At 39.3% G+C, this 20699-nt stretch overlaps 1 protein-coding gene across 5 annotated transcripts in view; it reads right to left on the minus strand.

Moving 5' to 3' along the window:
• Window positions 1–659: 659 nt before the first annotated feature.
• LOC107696976 (band 4.1-like protein 1) overlaps window positions 660–20699 on the minus strand; it is a 63593-nt gene continuing 43553 nt past the window's right edge. Inside the window, exons 9-23 of one of the 5 annotated variants that reach the window (XM_016497558.1) lie at window positions 19222–19374; window positions 18101–18198; window positions 17073–17248; window positions 15394–15590; window positions 14885–14923; window positions 13211–13246; window positions 11988–12140; window positions 10165–11397; window positions 7941–8330; window positions 7300–7545; window positions 7057–7116; window positions 6772–6858; window positions 6596–6676; window positions 3132–3248; window positions 660–2779 (exon numbers count right to left, since the gene is read on the minus strand). In XM_016497558.1, the coding sequence (XP_016353044.1) occupies window positions 2774–2779; window positions 3132–3248; window positions 6596–6676; window positions 6772–6858; window positions 7057–7116; window positions 7300–7545; window positions 7941–8330; window positions 10165–11397; window positions 11988–12140; window positions 13211–13246; window positions 14885–14923; window positions 15394–15590; window positions 17073–17248; window positions 18101–18198; window positions 19222–19374 (3072 nt within the window). In that variant the 3' untranslated portion in view covers window positions 660–2773. Of the gene's footprint in view, window positions 2780–3131; window positions 3249–6595; window positions 6677–6771; window positions 6859–7056; window positions 7117–7299; window positions 7546–7717; window positions 7822–7940; window positions 8331–10164; window positions 11398–11987; window positions 12141–13210; window positions 13247–14884; window positions 14924–15393; window positions 15591–17072; window positions 17249–18100; window positions 18199–19209; window positions 19375–20699 lie in introns of those variants that run through there. The other 4 variants (XM_016497557.1, XM_016497556.1, XM_016497559.1 and 1 more) reach the window with 4 other exon arrangements.

Consider the following 20699-nt stretch of genomic DNA (forward strand, 5'->3'; position numbering starts at 1 on the left):
CTTTTATAGCTTCCTGGTCATTACGTCACCCGCCCGTGACGTCTCGCCCATCTATTGGTCTGATTACACACGAGGTTCAGAGCCGGTCACGCTGAAGGGCGTTCCCGAAGCGTCCTCCGACGCAGCTCGAGTTCCTGAAGAGGAAACAGCAAACGAGCAAAAGCAACCACTCTGCCAGCATTTTGAGTTGATAATATTAAAACACCTTGACGTGAAACTGGACAACCCTTCCCTCAGAAAAGCTGTCTTCGATTCTGCATCAATCATGTAAGTGGCAAAGTTTGGAATACAGCGCCAAATTTAGCTGTTCGGTGACCATTTGCTTTATCTGTTAATTTTTACTTTTGCCAAGTTTTACTGGGTTAATCCTGATGATAACTGATGATATTAGTGACAACTCTGTACTGTTTGTTAATATTTCAGGGAGCAATTACACTCTCCCTTGTGCTAAAATCAGAAGACCACAAGAGGGCAGTGCGACAGAACTAATGCAACATTTCTTAAACAAAATGGAAAACACTTGTACATAAACCGTTGTTGGATAATACACAAAAATGGAAAATACTTGTACATAAACCGCTGTTGGATAATACACAATTTACAGTAATGTAATGTTTAACTCAGATGCAACAAATAGCAAACTTCACCACATGGATGGATCTTATTTATTTCGAACACTGTACAGCAAACACACAAAACCAAGCAGTAGCTAGTAGAGGATAGCATTGTAAACAGAAGTGTCTGCAGGTGGAATCTCAGGGAAATTGATGCTAAAAGTACTTTTCTAAGATTAAACTTTTTTTTCCTCAGTTTAAATCTTAAATGCAACATGTACAGCGTAAACAAGGACATTGCCTTGTAAAGAGACAAAACTCTGACAGGCTTAGCAAATGGGCTGGCGAAAAAATGCTGTGGTTTATTAGGAATCCAACTATCAACCTTTGCATGGCACTTCTTTTCTTTATATTCAAGAACAGCTCCCGTGTCCTCAAAAATCAGTAACTGTACGAGCTGGAAGTATGATGTATACAAATTTCCCTTCTGATACCTGCAGGTTGTGTAAAGTGTTAATTTTCACATAGTGCACAGTCCTGAACAAATGCATTAGTTACACAACAACAAGCCTTTACCGTGTTAGCAAAGGTTATTAAGAGCTATCCTGGCCTTCTTTCATCCTAATATAAAGTTTTTAATTTGGCAATACACAATTCGAAGCTCATTCATCCATTCAATACTAGAACACATATACGTCCTGTCTCATCCAGGATCTCTACTGCTTTCACTGAGGAGCGTTTGTACAGAGAATCATGTCTCAAGGGTCACGCTTCACTGAAAACCACAGGCTCATGACATTTACACATAAAAAGGTCTCATATCTAACAAATCAGAACAGTTTTAACTGTGTTTAAAAATCATTAGTTCGTTGGCACAGCATTGTGTGGGAAGGAACATTGTAAAAAGAAATAAATCACAGAAGTCTCAAACATATAGAGCAGTAGGGAATTTGTTAAATATTGGCTTGTTGGGAAAAAAATTATAAATTGTTTTCTGCAATCCTAATAAATTGCACTTTGTTTAAATGCACATGCACATAACACATTGATTAATTATGTTAAGTGTGTCAGCATGTACTGAACTCAAATTAGGTTTAGTTTCTTTGGACTTTTTCAGTTTAACAATATGTGTAGATGAAATAGAGCATTCAACAAGCAAACGTCTTTCTTTTTGTATCGTGCATTTCAAAACAATGTCATACTTGGGGATATTTTGAATCTAAAAACTAAAGCTAGATTACTACTGGTACCTTGAAATGTTTGGACTGTAAATTGGCGCTTTTAATTTTTCTCTGTTCATTATATCTACTAAGTATATGTAAGGGTTTCTGAAATAAAACAAATAAACAAAAAAATTCTAGACATCTATAAAAAAAAATACATCAGTAAATCAAAATTCTGGAACAATGTGCAAGTCCACTATCCCCATATTATGCCTAATATGGAAAGAAATACTTTTCAGAGGACCATCAAAGGGTTTGGCAATCATACATTAATACAGTCTGTCCCATTTTTCTTTCTGGTTTATAAGGACACTGAACCAGAGGTTTTAGTTAGTTGGTTGTATATGAAAACATTTTAAACCCTGCTTTGCCACATGCAGATGAGGTTCAGAATTTAACAGCAACATAATGTTTGTTGATCAGAGAAGCACGACATACTGTATGTACGTTAGCTAGGCTTTTCCCTACACTTCAGTATTTGCAAAAAGATCTTCTGTGTTATATCTCAATGAACCCTAGAAAAAACTACTCAATAGACACTACTGTCACTCCACTAAGCTAAATCTTCAGCAATGTTCATCAAAAAGGCCCATGCCTCATGCTTGATGTTAGCATCGGGCTGTCGATAGTACGCTTGGTTAGTTTTCACATTTGTGAAGAAAAAGCAAGAGACTACAATGGCGGCAAAATCATCTGATCGATGTGATGCTGAGTCTGGCCTTCCCCAGCGGTCCTCAGCCAAGGAGAACGTGTGCCTCCTGAACCAGTATGTCCATGTTACCACAGCGAATGTAGACACAAAATAGAAATTACATGAGAAGGAATAGGTTCCGACATCTGGGAGGCAGCATGTGTTTGTGTGCATGTGTAAATGTTAGTGCCGTGTATGTAAGTGGAAGCTAGAAGCTTAGAATAAGAGGTCTGTAGATGTTGGCGACCCACTGGCAGTCACTGAGGAACAGTTGCTTCCCGTTGAAGTCCTGAGAACTGAGGAGATCAGGACTAATGGAGAGGAAAACAAATAAACAGATCATGTAACAACCATTTATTAGAAGATCCACTTCATTGCCAATAAGTGATTGCTGTTGTAAGATGGAACACAATAAGGCTTGCCATAGATTTTTGATAACTGCACGGATTGCAGTAAAATAAAAGAGTGTGTTTGTCAGTGCCGTCCACGTAGAGTTAACACACAGCGCTGACTGAACTGGTTTTGACATGTCATTACACCCTTGTCAAACTGCTATACACCAGCAGGCTCAGTATGACAGATAAATACTGAAGTGAAACCATAATATGCATTTTTGAAATGGATGGATTAATTGTGCATGCAGAGGCTAGCGGTGAAAAATACCTTCGATTCCTCATGTGGATCTTGAGTGGAAGATTCTGTTTCCCTGACAACTACAGCCTTGGTTACCAACATGTCAGGGTGCTGTTGCTTGGCTTCTTTTATTGCCATGGCAAGCGCCTGTGAAAAAGTAATTTATTTCTCAAATTAAATGAGAGAAACATGCAGCTAATGAATTAGTAATATGCTTTCTGACTAATTAATTTGCCCTTTAAAGGCAGCTTGAAGCAGATTTTTCTTTTCTTTCCTATTGTGACATATTTTGAAATGGCTTCTATAACAAGAAAAATGTATGATGATGTTGATTTTGTCCATCAGGAACCAGTTGAATCGTTGTTGTTTGCTAATTTCTGTAATCTCATGTGAGTGATAAATTGCTGGAGGATAGGAATTACTCACCGTCATCACTGAGATTTTCAAGAGATTTTGTTGCGAGGGGAGGTGAAGTTAATATTTTTGGGGGTATTTTTTATAAAAAAAATAATGATGTTCATAGATAAATCATTTAAATACTTGGGCGATAAAACGGTATCGATATTTATCGACGGTACACCTTCTTCGATAACAATAAAAAAATGTTCGATATAGCGCACGATATAGGCACGTGCTATGAGTGACACGCAGACAGCACACACAAACACGAACTATCGTTGATACATTTTTTAGCTATATCGCCCAGCCCTATCCTCAGCCTCATGTTATTCCAACCCTGTAAGACCTTTGATCATCTTCGTAACACAAATGACAATATTTTTTAATAAAATATTCAAAAATAAAATTTTATAAAAAAGAGACTTTATTTTAAGAACCAATTCTCACTACTAACTAGTTACTTATTACCATACATATAAATATCATATTAGCTGTTTATTAGTATAAAGCCTTAAAGGCACAATATGTAATTTTTCGCCGCTAGAGGGCGCGTATTAAAAAAAAAACAGAAACAAAGGCGTAGTTAGATGACTCCGTGACTGGGTGTGGAATCATGGGAGTTGTCGTCTTCATCCCCAATCCGCTCCTTCCGGTCGTGCGTATGTGGCGAAAAAAGCAGCGCTGTTTTATCATACTAGATACGTTTGAAAGTTCTGTTATTATGCTACTCTGTGCGGTCGTCACCGGTCTAATAAAGCGCACAACATATTAAAGCGTCTTTGGTGTTTCCATGTTTTCTACAAAACAAAACCGGAAATCGAGGGGTTATGACGTCATTGGCAGGCGACACAATGACACTATGGACACGGTCCGTGTCACTAGTTAAAATTGCTTATTTCTCTGGATTTAAACATTCTTCGAAACATTTGGGATAATGTAAGTACACAAGTCAGCAAAATATATAACACTGTTCTAGTGGTTTTTGGATATTTTAATAAAAAAATCTTACATATTGTGCCTTTAAGGTCCTTGCACACTGAGTATGAAATTTTCACATGTTAAAATATAAATACGACCTCACGTGTCAATCGCGTTTACACGCTGCCTACGAAACTTTCGTCCATCATTAAAAAATTCAGATCAGGTTCGATTTTCTGCATTTTTCGCATCCATAGCAAGCATTTTGGGAGGTGTTTTGACAATTCAGAGACACGGTACAAGCGAACGCCAAAATCCAGAATGGAATCTGACAAGTTGATCCACTTCATCTTGCAGCACTGTATAGGTCCTTGCACACTGAGTTCATGGAAATTGGTGGGGGTTTTTTTTATATGTGGCTCCAGTATCGCTAGCAAAGCATCAAACTGAGCCACTGACATCCTGAAGTAAATTTTGAATCGCCTGGGATAATCCCATAGCTCCTTAATAAGGAGCTGGAACTCTCCTTCCTCTCTACACTATCTCAGGATTGAATGGACCCGATATTTCCTCTTTCTTTTTCATTTTTTAAGAAGAGAGAGGAAAACAAAATCATTATTAATAATTAATTAATATGCAATCGGACTCAGGTCTGTGAGGTGTGTGATGATTTTTTTAGGATGATGAATATTAAAAAAATGCATACGAAAATTTTGGACTCAGTGTGGAAGGACCTTTATTCTGCATGACCACATTTTAGATCTCCTAGTCCTACCCCACACCTAAACTTAACTACATTACTAACTATTAATAAGCAGCAAATTAGGAGTCTATTGAGGCAAAAGTCATGGTTGATAGAAGTGAGAACTGGTCCCCAAACTAATTTGGACAACAAAAGTGTGACCGAGATATTTGTCCATCAATGCAATTAGTCTAGGTAGTCTAAACATTCACACTCCAAAAATCATCATCAAAGAAATCCATGTGACTCCAGATTTTATGAAGCAATGTGAATTGCTTTGGGTGCAAAAAAAAAAAATCTCAAAATATGTTATCACAAGAGAATCTCATTACATGGCTGTTCATGCAAGAGCAAACTGTCTCGCAACGCAACTGGTCCCAGAAGCACTGCACTGCTAACAACAGAGTAAAAGGCTATTCCTCTTTGCTAGACTTTCAATGGATGGACAGAAATATCTCAGGTTTTATTAAAAAAAATCTTAATTTCCCTTACAGAAAAACGTCTCAGGTTACTTATGTAACCATGGTTCCCTGAGTAGGGAACGAGACACTGCGTCCTCTAGGGGTAAACGAGAGCGGAGCTTTTTCCCTCGGAAAAAACGCTCACAGTGCACGCCGATTGCCCCCTCGGAGACATCGCGTGCGTGCTCTTTGCCCAAACAAACAACGCATAGATCGTGTGTGTCATCAGATGTTAAACAACGTCAACACGGATGCACACATCCTTAAATGCTTGCTAGTGCTCGCCATAATGAGATAAATAGAGATCGCTTTTACCACAGAAATGCACGCTTCAAACAAAACAGTCAATGAAGACGAAGAAGAGAATGATGTGTGCTCCCGGCGCCTATTTATACTATAGTCGCACCGGTAGTGACGTCATGGCTGTCGCCGGCCAACAAGTTGGTGTTTTTTCAATGTATGCTTCAGACACGGGTCACGACGAGGCGTTCCCCATAGCGACCCCTAGAGGACGCAGTTCGAAGTTCCCATGAAAGGGAACCACATGAACTTCACATGTTAAAATCACATGTGAAATATGTGAAACCCACGTGATCACATGTGAAACGCACACGAAACATGTGGTTTTGGAACATTTTCATGGTGTAAATGTGTGAAACCCATGTGATCACATGTGAAAAACTGCAATATGTGATCACGTGTTCACATGTGATCACATGGGTTTCACACATTTACACCATGAAAATGTTCCTAAACCACGTTTTAACATGATTTTCACATGTGAAGTTCATGTGGTTTTTCTGTAAGGGTTGTGTTCCAACTATGAATGAATGTCTTGCAGGTTTGGAATGATCTGAGTATGAGTAGCCTAAATGGTGACAAGATATTCATTTTTAGTGAACTAACCCTTCTAAAGCTGATATAAATCATATATCTCATTATAAATGTCCAGCCCTAGTTCCTTCTGCACCTACCTGATCTTGATCAACATCATCATCACCAGTAATGATAATCCTTTTTTCAATTCTTGTCTCCGAGTAGCCTCCCTTCACCGTCTACAAAACAGAAACACATATATATGTACATTTTCAACCCTCCAAGAAGGCCTTTCCTAAAAAATTGACTACCGGAAGATATTTTTTTCAGATACCTTAGTAACATGAGTTGTAGTGGCTGATGTTACATTCTCAGTCACCATTAAAGGTGAACCATCTCTAGCTAATGATCCCAGGTTCACCTGTTCAAGGATATAATGAATAAACACTTGTCAAAACAAGAAATCTATAAGGTAGTGTTATACCTCACAAATAATGCAAGCCATCTGAAACAAATTCTGGAACTAAAGGTGGAAATAAAAGCAACAGACAAAATGATAGAGCAGAAGCAAAGACAGAAGGAGGTATGGAAACTCAAGTTCACCGATGAAAATACTTACAGGAGAGATTCTCTCTGTCATAGAGTATGCGGCCTCTCGCATACCGCTGATGCCATGGTCCTAAGACAGCAAACAGAAGTTACAAGATCCACCACAGTGCATGTAAGTAATAAAAGAACGGAATTTCACTCATGTAATTGATGATAATTGACATAATTACAGTCTTCAGAGCATGTTTCTCTAACCAATCGTACAGTGACATATCACCAGTAAAGTACATATAATGAGCTAAAAGGTCTTTACCGGGTCTGCAATCTCCATTATGGTCGTAGTGACCTCGGAGCCGTTGGGCTGTGTCTCGATCTTGACCTCGGTCTTCCTCAGAGCTTGGGAGGCAATGATTTCACTGCTCTCTCTGCTGAGAGGATGGATTGGGGGTGACTCAGAGCTCTCCCGTCTCATCGACTGGGTATTAGCTTGTTCTGTAGAGTCTTTCCTCAGGGCTTGGGCAGCTTTTACTGACCGAGGAGCTTTCTTAGGTACAAAAGGCTTGGGAAAGAAATGAAACGGATTAAGTTGAAACCTGGGAATGATCATGAGATTTAAGAAACACAGTGCCAATCAAATGAACTTGGCAGCATACGGTGAGTTATGGTTCAAAAGAAAAGAATAAGAAGCAATGAAAAACATAACAAAATTCTTAAATCAAAAGAAACCAAACCTGAACTGACTGACTGAACTATGGAGGGCAGCATCAAATGGAATGGAATTAGCATCAATCATGAACTCAAATTCCAATGTAATTTCATGCTTTGCTCTGATGCCCTGTAGAATGTGAGAAAAAATGGGATGTGACTTCATCCATCAGCACATTTACACATTTACTCTGACCAGTGATTGGGTGAGCCAGCCACTTTGCTGAAAGAGATAAGACACTTGTCTACCTCTGGTTTACGTTCCTCCGGTGGCTTCTGTTCTACAACAGGCTTTGGTTTCTCTACGGGCCTTGGTACTTCTACAGGTCTCTCCTCTGGAAGATAGATAGGATCTGCTCCCAGTATAAAGGCTGGATGGGTGGGACGGTCAGAGAGGCCAAACTCAGATGAGAAGTCTCTCTCCCCCAGCTCAGTCATGCCTCTAGAAAATTCCTCGACACCCGTTTGGAAGTCCATGAGCACAGTGAAGTCCACCTCAGCCTCCAGGCTGGACGTTGAGCTAACAGTGATACTTGAGCATTTGCGCTCAATGCCCAGGTGGGTCTCCTTCAGGTATAGAGTGTCTGGGTCAGGATCATCTTCTGACACCGATCCTAAGCGTCTCTCCCAGGGCTCTCTCTGAAGAAGCAGAAAAATAGGTCTTGGTGCAAGGAACCAGCTATGCTACAAGAGCAAATGTTGACTGACAACAGGTAAAACAAGGCAGTGTAATGGATGTTACATCTTCTTCACAAGACAAGAATGAGACAACATTGTGGTGACTGATGGTTAAAGAATCTAGTAGGGATGCAGGGGTTAGTTCAACTCAAAAGACTTAACTGAAATGTCAGAAGTGTTACATGTCTCTGAGGAAAAACTGAGACAATAATATACTGATAGAAAATGTTCACCCAAGGGTAGAGTACTGCAATTCTGTATGTTTAGTTCATATATTATTCCTTCACAGCAATTTCAGGGTTTATAGCCATTTTTACAACTTCATGTTAAATTCATGCTAAGTGTGGCAACTTCCTAAACTGTGCCAAGGAATCAATGCATGTGGTGGATGCATTCAATGACATTTCTGTGTAGGATTGTTGTGTAGGATGGTTTGGATCATGCACTTAATTCATGCTGTGATGATGGGAGCAGAAGACAGAAGGCAAATATAAGTGCTTATGTGTACAAAAATGTGAAAGTCAAAGCTTTTGGGTTAGCAAGGAGGTAGCAGTAGCTAAGATGAGTGGAAAAATGAGGCACCTGGGCTTCCTCCTGAGGCTCCGCATGAATTGCTGGAGTGGGAAGGGGCTCCTGGAATATGAGATGAAATAATAGGAAGAGCAATGCAAAGTTAGTGCACTGAAATTTGAGATAACAGGGAAGGAGCCCAGACTAGGCTCTGAACCAACAACCAGACATTTATATAACTGACCGAATACACTGACTGACACAGATACAAATGTAGACAAAGAGTCTTCAACAGTGTGAACTAGAGCGTACAGCATATTGCACCACAACAATTGAAAGTTAAAATATATTATGGCAGCTGGGTGCAATTTTGCACCAAGTGCCACTAAAGAGCCTTTTAATCAATCAGAACATTATATCTATATTAGACATCATTTTGCATGGTTATTCCTCAGGCTCTTCTAGTCCAGGTTTTTTATTTTTTATTAATTTCTTTCAGTTTCAATGTTGAGTGAAATACGGTAGTATCTGTTTTGACAACAACTGGTGACTATTGAAATTGCAGCTCCGTGGGCTTTTGCATAAAAAAGAGAAAGCCCTCAAGGTTTCCTGCAATTTGTTGTAAAATAAATTATTGACCAATTATTTTCCAGCCAAGTCAAAGAGCAAATTCAAAATCCTTAATAATGAAGATGGGCATATTATATTCTAAATGATAGCTACAACCGTTCCTTGTTAAATCAACTTTCAGAGCCCTTCTTATGAACAATACCATGGCCATTTTTGAAAGTCTTGCAGAAGCCCTTTTGTTTGCAAAAATGGCATTTTAGCATAACAATATGGTGCACAGGCCTTTGATTCCTTGCAACAACCATTCCCTACATGCCTGGTAAGAGGGAACAAGAGAAAGAATGTTGGAAGGAAAGGCCGCACATCAGGTGGAAAGTTAGTGGAACGGAAGCCTGAAGCTTAAGCAATGGAGATTATGTGGAAGATCCTAAGTGTTTCTCAAATGCGCAAGCAGATGTTGAGCTGTGCAGAGGAAGGAGAGGAAAAGGAAGTGGCACGTCCTCATCCAATCAGACAGCGGTTATAGTACCTCATACCTCTATCAGCCAATGCTACGATTACACAAAAAGCTGACTGTTCTACTCAACTCTCCTCAGAAACAGGTTGCTTATGTTTACTGACATGTGCATTATGCAAAACTATAGATATGGATGTGCCGTTTCATGCGATGTTTTAGTTCCTGTGAGTGACAAGCAGATTATCAAGCAGTTGTTACCACTGGTTTCCTCTTGGAAGATTCCATTGTGGAGCTCTTGTGAAGACTGTTGCCAGAATCGCTTTTGGTGATAGGTTTGGTACGTGTATCTCTTGCCCTCTGGGATTTTACAGGTGGGTATAAAGGGGGAATCTGGTCAAATGCTGGAAATGCTGAATTGGTGGGAAAGTCAAACATAAACAATGGATCTTCAAAAAGAAACTGATCTTGTTCGATACTAAGTCTGTGGTCTGCATTGTTCTTGAGATCCCTTAATTGGGGCCTGTCTTGGAGAGACTGACAGCTATATTCTCTGACTTCCCTATTGTGACAATTACTCGCCCAGTCTTGCTTGGCAAAAGTTCCAGTGCTTTCTAAAGCTGCAGAATTTCTGGGCTGTGACAAGCTGTCCAGGGCATTCTCAAAGCCAACTTGCTCCTCCTTAGACTTGGTCCCTTCACTTTCATCAAATGATCCTGAAATGCTTTTTTCACTCGGTTGTCCTTGCAGCTTGGCTCCTTTATTGCCTTTCAACTTTTTTGACCTCTCAGGCTTCAGTGGAACGATTCGTTTCACCTCAGACTGTGATGTGTCGCTTGCAGTAGAATCATGTCTCTGGATTGTTGAGCCTTTATCCTTTGAATCCGGTTTAGATGTTTGCTTCTGTAAGGTTGCTCTGGTGTTTTCTGATTCTGTTTCACAGGATTGCCTCTCCCACCGGTTTTCATTATATCGATCTCTCATATATTTGTCCATGGCTGCATTGGGAGAAGCCTCTCCGAAGCTTCTCTCTACATACCTTGCCAAGTCATTGTCTTCTCTATTGGTTACTCCCATGTACTTTTTATTGCCCCAGAGTCTCTCTGTTGCATATTCATCACATCCATTTGTATGAATGACGTTCTCTGACAAACATCTGTCCTGAGGGTGCCCATTATCATATGCTTTCTCCTCCAAAGAACCGGAACCCTGGAAATGGTTGTAACTTAAAGCAGGGCTTTTAGCACGATTTCTCAGGGGCTTCTCTGGTGATAGGATGGTTTCTGTTGAGGTCCTTTTTGCTACACTTTGTTTTTCTCTTATGACACTGTGTGTGGTGATGGTTTTCCCTCTCATTTTGTCTTCTGTCTCTCTGTTGAATCCAGTGGCTAATGAAGCTACTCTAGGACTCCTGCTCTTTTCATCTTTTTTACTGAGGGGCAGGTTTCTTTGACAACCATCTTGCTTCTCAATCAATAGGGAATCCTCTGAGGCCTATATATCAATAGAGTGAACAATTTCAATGGCCTATCAGTGCCAACAACACCCTCTACTGTAATTTGTATAGCGCATATATTTTCAATATGAATCTGAAAAAATCTTATGACGCAAGATAATTTATTGATCTGAGGAGGAAAAATTCATGTTATCAAGTTGAATTTTATGTACAATGTTGGATGGGTGTTTTGAAGTTAAACAAAAGGGAGACATTTATGTACATAAGTACTTAAAATGCCATTTGCTTTATTATCAAACAATATAATTGTCTTTATAACAGTAATTAAAGAAAATGCATTCATGCTGTGTTCAAATAAACCACTCCAGCCAGATTCTATTAAAGATCAAAATTGCTGCTAGCACTTGACCAGAGGCATGACATGAAATGGTTCAACAGCATCCACTTAAAGAGAGATTAGTCATATAAAAAAAAGAGTGCATGAATAACGAATCAAGCATTCGGCACACTAAATCCGAGACCGGTACTGACATAAATCTGAATAATCCACAACAGGAATCTTAAAGCAGTATCAGACTAAAATAACACTAATTATATAGCATTTTGCTTTTTAATACCAATTACTCACAGATTTTTTCTCCGGAGTGCTACCAGACGAGGCTCCAGAGAGACGTTTCTCTCTGTGGACCAGTTTGCTGTTGGGCTCTCTCAGCGCTCTTTTCAACTCATTGATGCTGGCTTGATGTTTCTGCAACACATCCTCTGGTTTATCCAGGAACTGCTATAAAACAAACAGGTCAATCGGTAGAACCACTTACCTTCAGCAATTACTTAAAGGGTTAGTTCACCCAAAAATGAAAATTCTGTCATTAATTACTCACCCTCGTGTTGTTCCAAACCCGTAAAACCTTCGTTCATCTTCGGAACACAATTTAAGATATTTTTGATGAAATCTGAGGACTCTCTGACCCTCCCATGGACAGCAAGGGTCCTACCACGTTCAAGGTCCAGAAAAGTACCAAGATGATCGACAAAGTAGTCCGTGTGACATCAGTGGTTCAACTGTAAAGTTACGAAGCTACGAGAATACTTTTTTGCGCAAAGAAAACATAACAACGATATTATCACCACATTTTCGTCTCTGCTGCTTCACTTGTGGACACGCGTTCACAACAGTATCATGACGCAAGCGTGTGGCGGCGCCGGCGTGATGACGTCATTACGCTGGATCTGGGTCAGCGCTGCCACACAGGGACAGTATGGGAGGGTCAGAGAGCTCTCAGATTTCATCAAAATATCTTAAATTGTGTTCCGAAGATGAACGAAGGTCTAGGTAGTCCAAAATGCAGCGGCTAGAGTCCTTACCAGGTCAAGAAAATATGATCATATTACCCAATTTTACAGTCTCTGCACTGGCTACCTATTAAGTTCCTTATCAGCTACAAAATATTATTACTTGCCTATAAGGCCCTAACTAGTCTTCTACCACGCTACAATCCATCACGCTCCCTAAGGTCGCAAAACTCTGGGTGAAAAGCGCTGTACAAATAAACTTGACTTGACTTGACTTGACAGTAAATACTGTGATGCCTACAGATCATGACAAACATCTGTCTATATGATTTGAGCCCTCTTCTTTATGAATCACTACATCGTCAACATTTAAGACAACAAAGCAGCACATAAAGCATGAAACATGCTGGCGTTGGTAACAGATGTCAGATGAACTGCCACCTTGGCTCAGTTTTCTGTTATTTCCTCTAGAAAACAATTACAGAAAGAAAGAGAAACTGCAACACGTGTAGTTACAGAGATTGACAGCTCAGGCATTTGATCGATGAGAAATAGTACCTCCTGTTTAGGACGTGGGGCCAAGTCCTGGTCCGACTGGGATAAAGGGGTGGTGGGGGAAGGGGGATGGTGGTGCAAGCCAAGGAACGGAGGCAGAGGCAAAGTGAGGTAGTGGAGACAGAGAGGCAGAGCATGGTTGAATTCATAAAGCAGGCAGCCAAACAGAGAGAGGAACTCTCATACAGACGTTGATGTCAGCCATGGAAGTACAGAGAGTGAAAGAGGTTGTCTCACTGCCTCAGATACACAGGTTTAGAGTTGTCTTAGTCACATTGAGCAACATGGCATACTGTATCAAATTCAGTGACACAAATCTCCTGAGCTTTCTTTTCATCATACATGTCTTATGGGGTGCAGACTGGCATGTTCTGGAAATTATCTGTGAGCATGGATAAACGATACACTAATGACATACTTAATTTCTGCAAAACCTTTCCAGCACAAATCAATACATGGGCTGTTCTGCAGATAGTCTAAGTCAACATGGTGCTAAGACAAGACTAATCTGGCAGTATGGCAAAACGTCAGCTCTGTTTCTGAAGAATGCCCCTGAGCTCCTCCCTACTTAAGAAAGCGTTTGTACAAGTGATCCTTCGATTTATGAAAACAGATGGAAAAAATTGGGAAAAATATCCCTCACTAAAAATATTGTACTTTTATGTTCACAAAAAGTGCTCAATTTCAGCCAAATTCACAACAGGTGCCTATGTGCATAAATATGTTTAGCTTAAATCAAGTGTTTGATTCTAAAACTCATATTGCACTGTATGCAGTTATAAGACTTATATAATACAATAGCACTTTGTACAGTTACTTAATCCATTTCTAATATTATATATAATACATGTTATTCCTGTGTACATACAGTTAGTGAACAAGACCCAATATATTTCTTAAAGTCAACATGAAATGGCAATCATACCCTTTTTAAATCTGTTATGTTCTGTATATTTGGGAATGAAACAGGATATTCAATGAGGAAAAACACTGGATTGTGGAGAGGATGTAAATGTGTCCCTTTTTAAGTGTTATTTGTAAACGTAAGTATTGTTTGTTACTAATTATTACAGCTATAACCTATATTAATCTTAATTAATATAATGTTAGTTACATGCTTTGCATTATTGCATACACTACTGGTAAGTTTTTTGAAAGCCTCCGTTCTGTACAACAGTAGCCTAAAGAGTTATTTTCTGCACTAGTACAGCCTGGGCAACAAAAAGGAAAGTAATGAAGCTGATGAAGTTACATTTTACATTTTGACATACGATTAAAGCATTTTTTGGAATAATGTGCACTGATGAATCGCACACAATAAGACCAGGAATGTGTATTAAGGAAATACAGTATCAGCAGTGATTTCATATTGACTTAAGCGGGACAAAAAAACAAAGCCAATCAAAGTACATTATCACAGTTCTCCTTTAAATACTTGACAAATAACCATTATATGATCCAGCTATGAACAATGGTCTCATCTGGATCTCAAGAAAAGCCATGAAGGCTGGAAAATTACATGATGTGCCATGTGGCTAACAACATAGCAATCACGTTGCTATTTTTTCTAGGCACTCTAAAGCCATGCTAGCAGTGTGTATGCAGATTTAGAGTGCATTTGAGACAATGACAGACAGACAATTAGACACACAGATAGATAAATCACACTAAAAGTACCTCCGTCTTAGAGTCTACAGGAGAACCTGCCTCCTCCCTCTGTCCGCGAGAAGATGAAGAAAGAAGCGATAGTTAGAGGACAGCAGTGAAGGGTTAGAAGCAGGAAGAACAGTGCAGAATCTGAATTAAACTGAGGAAATTAGCAAACAGGGAGAGGAAGGTAAGTGTAGAGGCAGATTTGTAGAGAGGTTGGAAAGTTAAATTTAGAAGAGATGTCAACAAAACAGGCAGGCACAGAAATATATTTAAGATTAAGTCCGGTGCAGAGAAGAAAGGCAAAGTTAGGAAAAGGTTTTGGAGTGGGAGACGGGATGGCAAGGGGAGAGTTAGTTAAAAAATGTGATTGGAATTCTTGCAACTAGTTGTTTAAATCTGCTCAGAAGAACAGTTACATATTGCCACCCGTAACGCAAAGATGGTATGAACCTAAAACTACTACTTTTCAATAGAATACTTATTAGAAAACTAAATGAAGAAGCTGACACTAAACACTGTTGTGTGCACAGAACCTTGAGCTCCACAGTCTTAGATGGAGTGAAGTCACTTTCAAGTCGCTGGTCTTCAGCTTGTTCGTGATCTTGGTCCAGGTCCTGATACAGACTGGGCTCCAGGTAGTCCTGGTCCAGCTCATCTCTGGGAAGATTAGGCACAGGCTCGCTGGAGGTGTGCTGAGAGAGTCGGTCCATAGTGTCCCCTAAAGCAGACTCTGAAACAGAAGAAACAAATGTAGGGTAAGAAACCTAAGCAGCGTAGACATCTCAGATGTAGTAGCCTATTCCTCCACTGTCACCTTCAAATATAAAAGGAAAGTCTCAAGTAGATGACCTGACAAATACAGTATACAGTAGGGTCCAAAAGTGAAAAGTGTGGTCACATTAGTTAAATTCACGGACAAAAAAACAAACAAACATTGTCTATTGTCAATAGTGTAGCAATGTGTGAAGAACAGCAAATTTGTGTGACCAAATTGAGCATGAGCGAAATCTGCATGGGGATCTATTTCACCCTCACAGGAAACTCACTATTGAAATAACACAGACCACAAATCTAGAATTTAGGGCCATCTAGGACAAATCTCATTTAAAACTGGAAATAAACTAACTTTTCTTGTCCTATTTCTTTTCCATGTTCTTCTTTCCATTGAAGCAATAGATGTTCTTTGAATCATTCTCAAATATGTGGAGTTCATGCAGTTTGAGGGCTGCTGTTATTAAAGCAAAAGGGAGACAAATCAAATGTTTATTTGTTTATTATCATGATTATTTTTCAATTCAGTGCTTCACTCCAGCTGTTTATAATTTATAATGAAAAGTCTGTATTAAATATTAAAGGGGTCATATGATGTTGCTAAAAAGAACATTATTTTGTGTATTTGGTGTAAAGAAATGTGTTTATGCGGTTTAAGGTTCAAAAAACACAGGCCTGGAAGGGCCAAGTTTGCCCACCCCTGACTTATACTGTCTTTTTACACATTGCATTGCATCGTGCCGTGTAAACATAAAACCACTTCTGCATTTGAGATCGGAGAAATTACAAACTACAAACGCTACTCTACACTGCTCAAAACTCGCGTTTGAATCATCAGTGGCAAATCAGAGGCCGGCGGCTAGAGTGAGCGGAGGCCAGCTTGAGTGAGCGGCGGCGGGCGGGCTTGTGGCAACCACATGTGTCGACCCCAGGCTGGACTCCGCTTTGTCCACGGTAGGCTTGTCGCGATAGACGGTGCTGACAGTGATACCGGTGTTAAGCCGCAACACCGGTTACGTCACTTGCCCACCGCGGCACCGACCCTTAACTTTTATAAAGAATATCTCTTTGGATTTGAGACTTTAGTCTTTGCAACTTTACAGATCTTCTTTATGCACCAAGAGCTTGTAACACTTCAAAGAGAAAGGAAAAATTTAAATCGCATCATATGACCCCTTTAAAACTGCAATTCTAGAAGCATTTTTTGGTATTAAGTATTTTGGTATTTGGTATTAAGACAAATTTACTTTACAAACATTGTGAACAGAGAATATTAGCAGGAGAATGTGAAAGCTTTCACTTTTTGAAGTCACATTTTGAAAGTATAACATTTTACAGTATAGGTTTGCAAATTTGTAAATCAAAACTATTAAAGAGGTGCTAACTGAAGTATGATTTGGGCAATTAATGTATTTTGTGATGGTATCAGAGAGTTACTTACCTCCATCTATGCTGCGGGACAGCAGGTACCTCCTACTAATTGATCGTTCAAATTGAGGAGCTGGCCTGTCAATCAAAGCACTGGCTTGGCGTGTCTGGGCTTGGGTCCGCCCACTGTAGCGGAACTTTGAGCCAATCACAAGAAAACCTTTGGGAGGGGGCTCAGGAGAGACCAACCTGTAGGAGAAAATACAGAAACGATGCAAGAAGAAAACATGTGACCAAATGTAACAGAATGAGAGTGGATTGAACATTATAATTGTTAAAGCCCAAGTGAAGTCTGTCAGCACTTTTTAATAGAGTGGTGCAGGTATGACGTCAGAACCATTTGGTCCCTCAAGATTTTCCTATGATGTTTTATAATGTTTTTTTTTTTAATTTATGAGAAAAATAAAGCCTGTGACAAACATAACTTGACAATACTTTGGTGTTTTATTCACACTCACACCCCAAACTGTCTTATCTAGTTGCCACAGGCTTTACTTTACTCATAACTTGAAAAAAATAATTGAAAGAACCAACGGCGAATCAGACTTCAGGGTTCTGATGTCATACCTGCATCACTCTATGAACAGAGTTGGAATCAAAACCAGAAACACTACGTCCCCTAATAACCAAAACCACACTCCCTAAGATTAAAACTAGACTCATAAAGGCCAAGATCGAGACCAAGATCTGCTGGTCCAACAATTAAGCCTTAATGTAATAGAATTTAAAAAGAAAAAACAATATTTTCTTTATTTAGTTTTAAATACATTAAAAAATCAAATGGAAATTAGCTAAAAAATATAATTACACAAGAAAATTAATTATGAAGACAAAGCCCCAGATCCAGATCAGGAACTGAGGATTTCAGATTTAAACCATGGCACCTGATAATGAGGCATACAGTAGGTTAAGGCCCACATTTTGAGACTCCAACTCTGTTAATGGAAGCACAAAGAAACAAACAAGACCAAAACACCTGCATTCTCACATTTAAAAAAGACTGCCCAGTTTTGTGGCAGTTGTAGGACGGTGAGCGCCTACCTGAAAAATGTGTGATGTTCAATGCAGACCTTCCACAAGCGCTTAGAGGCACGGTGGTTGGGAAGCTTGAAGCCAATGGTGCTCTCAAACTGCTCGTACTGGGGGTGCAGGGGAGTGTGGGCATGTGATGGGGAGGAAGTGGGGGGTGTGAAGGGAAAGCAGAGTGGTAATGTGTTACTTGACAGGAGATTTGACGAGGTGTAAAATCTGTGTGCTGCTACAGCTCAAATCAACCGACAGGGCACAATTCTGCATGCCTTTATTTATCCAAACAGAACGTAACCAGAATTTCTAAAGAATGCTGCAGAGAAACTGCATAAGAATGAGAGAAAATATTAATATCTAAAAGCTTAAAGTCCACAGAATGGAGCCTGTTGTGTTGATAAGATGCAGAACAGTGAAGCATCTCGAATAAAAGCATTGAGATACTGTTTAACATTCATATTTGACCCTTGCACATAGCGAGCAGAGTCAAAGAAATGCCATGCTTTTGTGCTAAACAAAGACGAGAATCCCATTGTGAGAGGAAAATCAAAGAAATAACCCCATAAATGCAGACTGCAGAATCCTTAACACTTAATAAAGACCTCTGCAACTTATTTTGCTTGCTTTCTTCCCTCTCTCCGGATTGAATACCCCATCTCTACTCGTTTTCTGCTTCTCTCTGTCTCTGTGCCCACTAGGAAAATATTTTCACAGCTCAGCCTAATGTTTTAAAACCCTCATCCTTTCCGCACTCAGCAAGCTGACAACCACTAAAGAGCAGAACCTCAAACAATATAACTAGTGTTTGTTGAGACATAATTAAAGGCATTTTTTAAGTGGCGTAATTAGCAATGCGCTTAAAAATATTCCGTTTCTTTGTGCAAAACGGTGGAAGAACACCTACATTAGTCTTCACAGCACTGGGTAATTTGAAAGCCTGAATAGTGATTTCAAATACTCAAAAAAACATCTCATTCTTTTCTAATAAAACCACATCATGTAGATTATCTGCCCATTTTCTCGCCCACAGCATTAGTCTCAGTACGCATCCTTATCTAGCTAATGCTTCAACATGCATCTACGAGTGAAATCTAACAAGAAAAACCTGGAAAATCTCAAAAGACCTTTTTCTCTACCTCTCCAGGTCGGATTTTGATGTAGAAGTTGCTTCTCTTGTAAGATATTTTGAGGATCTTGGGCCAGGCGAATCGGTTGATACGCAACCGGTCTCTATAGATCAACAGGCCACTGGCACACACCCCCAGCATGATGTCAATGCCTTCAGAGTCCTTTAAAACACACACAGAGACACATTCAGATGCTCAGGTTTTCAGTCACATTTTCAAACGTTCAACTTTCAAACCAGTGGTGATTCTAGGATTTTATCCTAAGGGGTCTAAGCCTGTAAAATTGCATAATTGGATCACAGATCTGTTCTAATGGGGTTGTGCACCGCAGGGAAAACATTGTTAAATCCAAAAAATAAAATACAAATAACTGTATAATCATGCAAAGTTAGAGTGGCAAAGTAAATAATCTACTTCAAAAGACAGTAGAATTTTTTTTTTTTTTTTTACATAAGTATCTTCCCATTTGCAAAGGGTGTGTTCAATCAACATGTAAGGCATTTTGGTGCAAATTCATATGTTACTTGGTAATAAAACTAATATAAATGCAATTTCTGGCTCGGTGTGTGTTTCAAGTGTTAGGCTGGTAAATCACTTCTTTTTTTTTCATTGTTTTTGTTTATACATGTATGAGTCCATTGTCCTATTTAAAAATGTGCAAAAATTGTTTCTGCAGGTTTTTGACGGTAAATGTAAGACTTTTAAGACCTTTTTAATGCCAAGAAAAGGAACCACAGTACATCAACATATTTTCTGTGTCAATATGTTGTATTAGCAACATTTGAAAATACAACTTCAAACCAATCTCTAATACTTTTTAATTCACTTCACAAAAATTACAAACACTGAATTATGGAAAAAGTTTTCACAAGCCACTGGCAGATACTGTATTTATTCTTGCTTTAAATATAAACTCACTTCATTTTCTTCAATTTCTCAATGTATCCACATTTAAGGATGTTTAGGTTTAGGATATTCATTTTTTACAATGCATGGAAAATTTCATGCTATGACTTTATGAATTTAAGACTTTCTGCTCTGAATTTTTGTACCATTATGCACCTTATTCCTATGCCCCATGACGCTTTGCATGATACATGATTTCGGATTATGGGTGTAACTTCCATTAAGTTGTAAATAGGGATGCACCGATACGATACTGGTATCGGTATCGGGACCGATACTGAGGTCCTGTACTCGTACTCGTTAAAATGCCCCGATACCAAATGCCGATACCACACAGCATGTGATAAGTGCCATATTCAGACAAATAAACACCGACAACAGACAGCAGAATGGAGTTATTAGAGATGTCTACGAAGTATATGTATGCAATGAATATAAAACATTCAGTATTAATGCCTGTATAGCTTATTTGCGCCAGCTGATGAGCAAAGCACGCTGAGTGGATTGAGCGTGCGGCGGCGCAGATGCGCGAGCTTGTCGAGTGAATATCTCTTTCTCACAGACATCACTGGAAAGTTTGT

The sequence above is a fragment of the Sinocyclocheilus anshuiensis genome, unplaced genomic scaffold (genome assembly GCF_001515605.1).
Source record: "Sinocyclocheilus anshuiensis isolate Anshui unplaced genomic scaffold, SAMN03320099.WGS_v1.1 scaffold130, whole genome shotgun sequence".
NCBI classification, from domain to species: Eukaryota; Metazoa; Chordata; class Actinopteri; order Cypriniformes; family Cyprinidae; genus Sinocyclocheilus; species Sinocyclocheilus anshuiensis.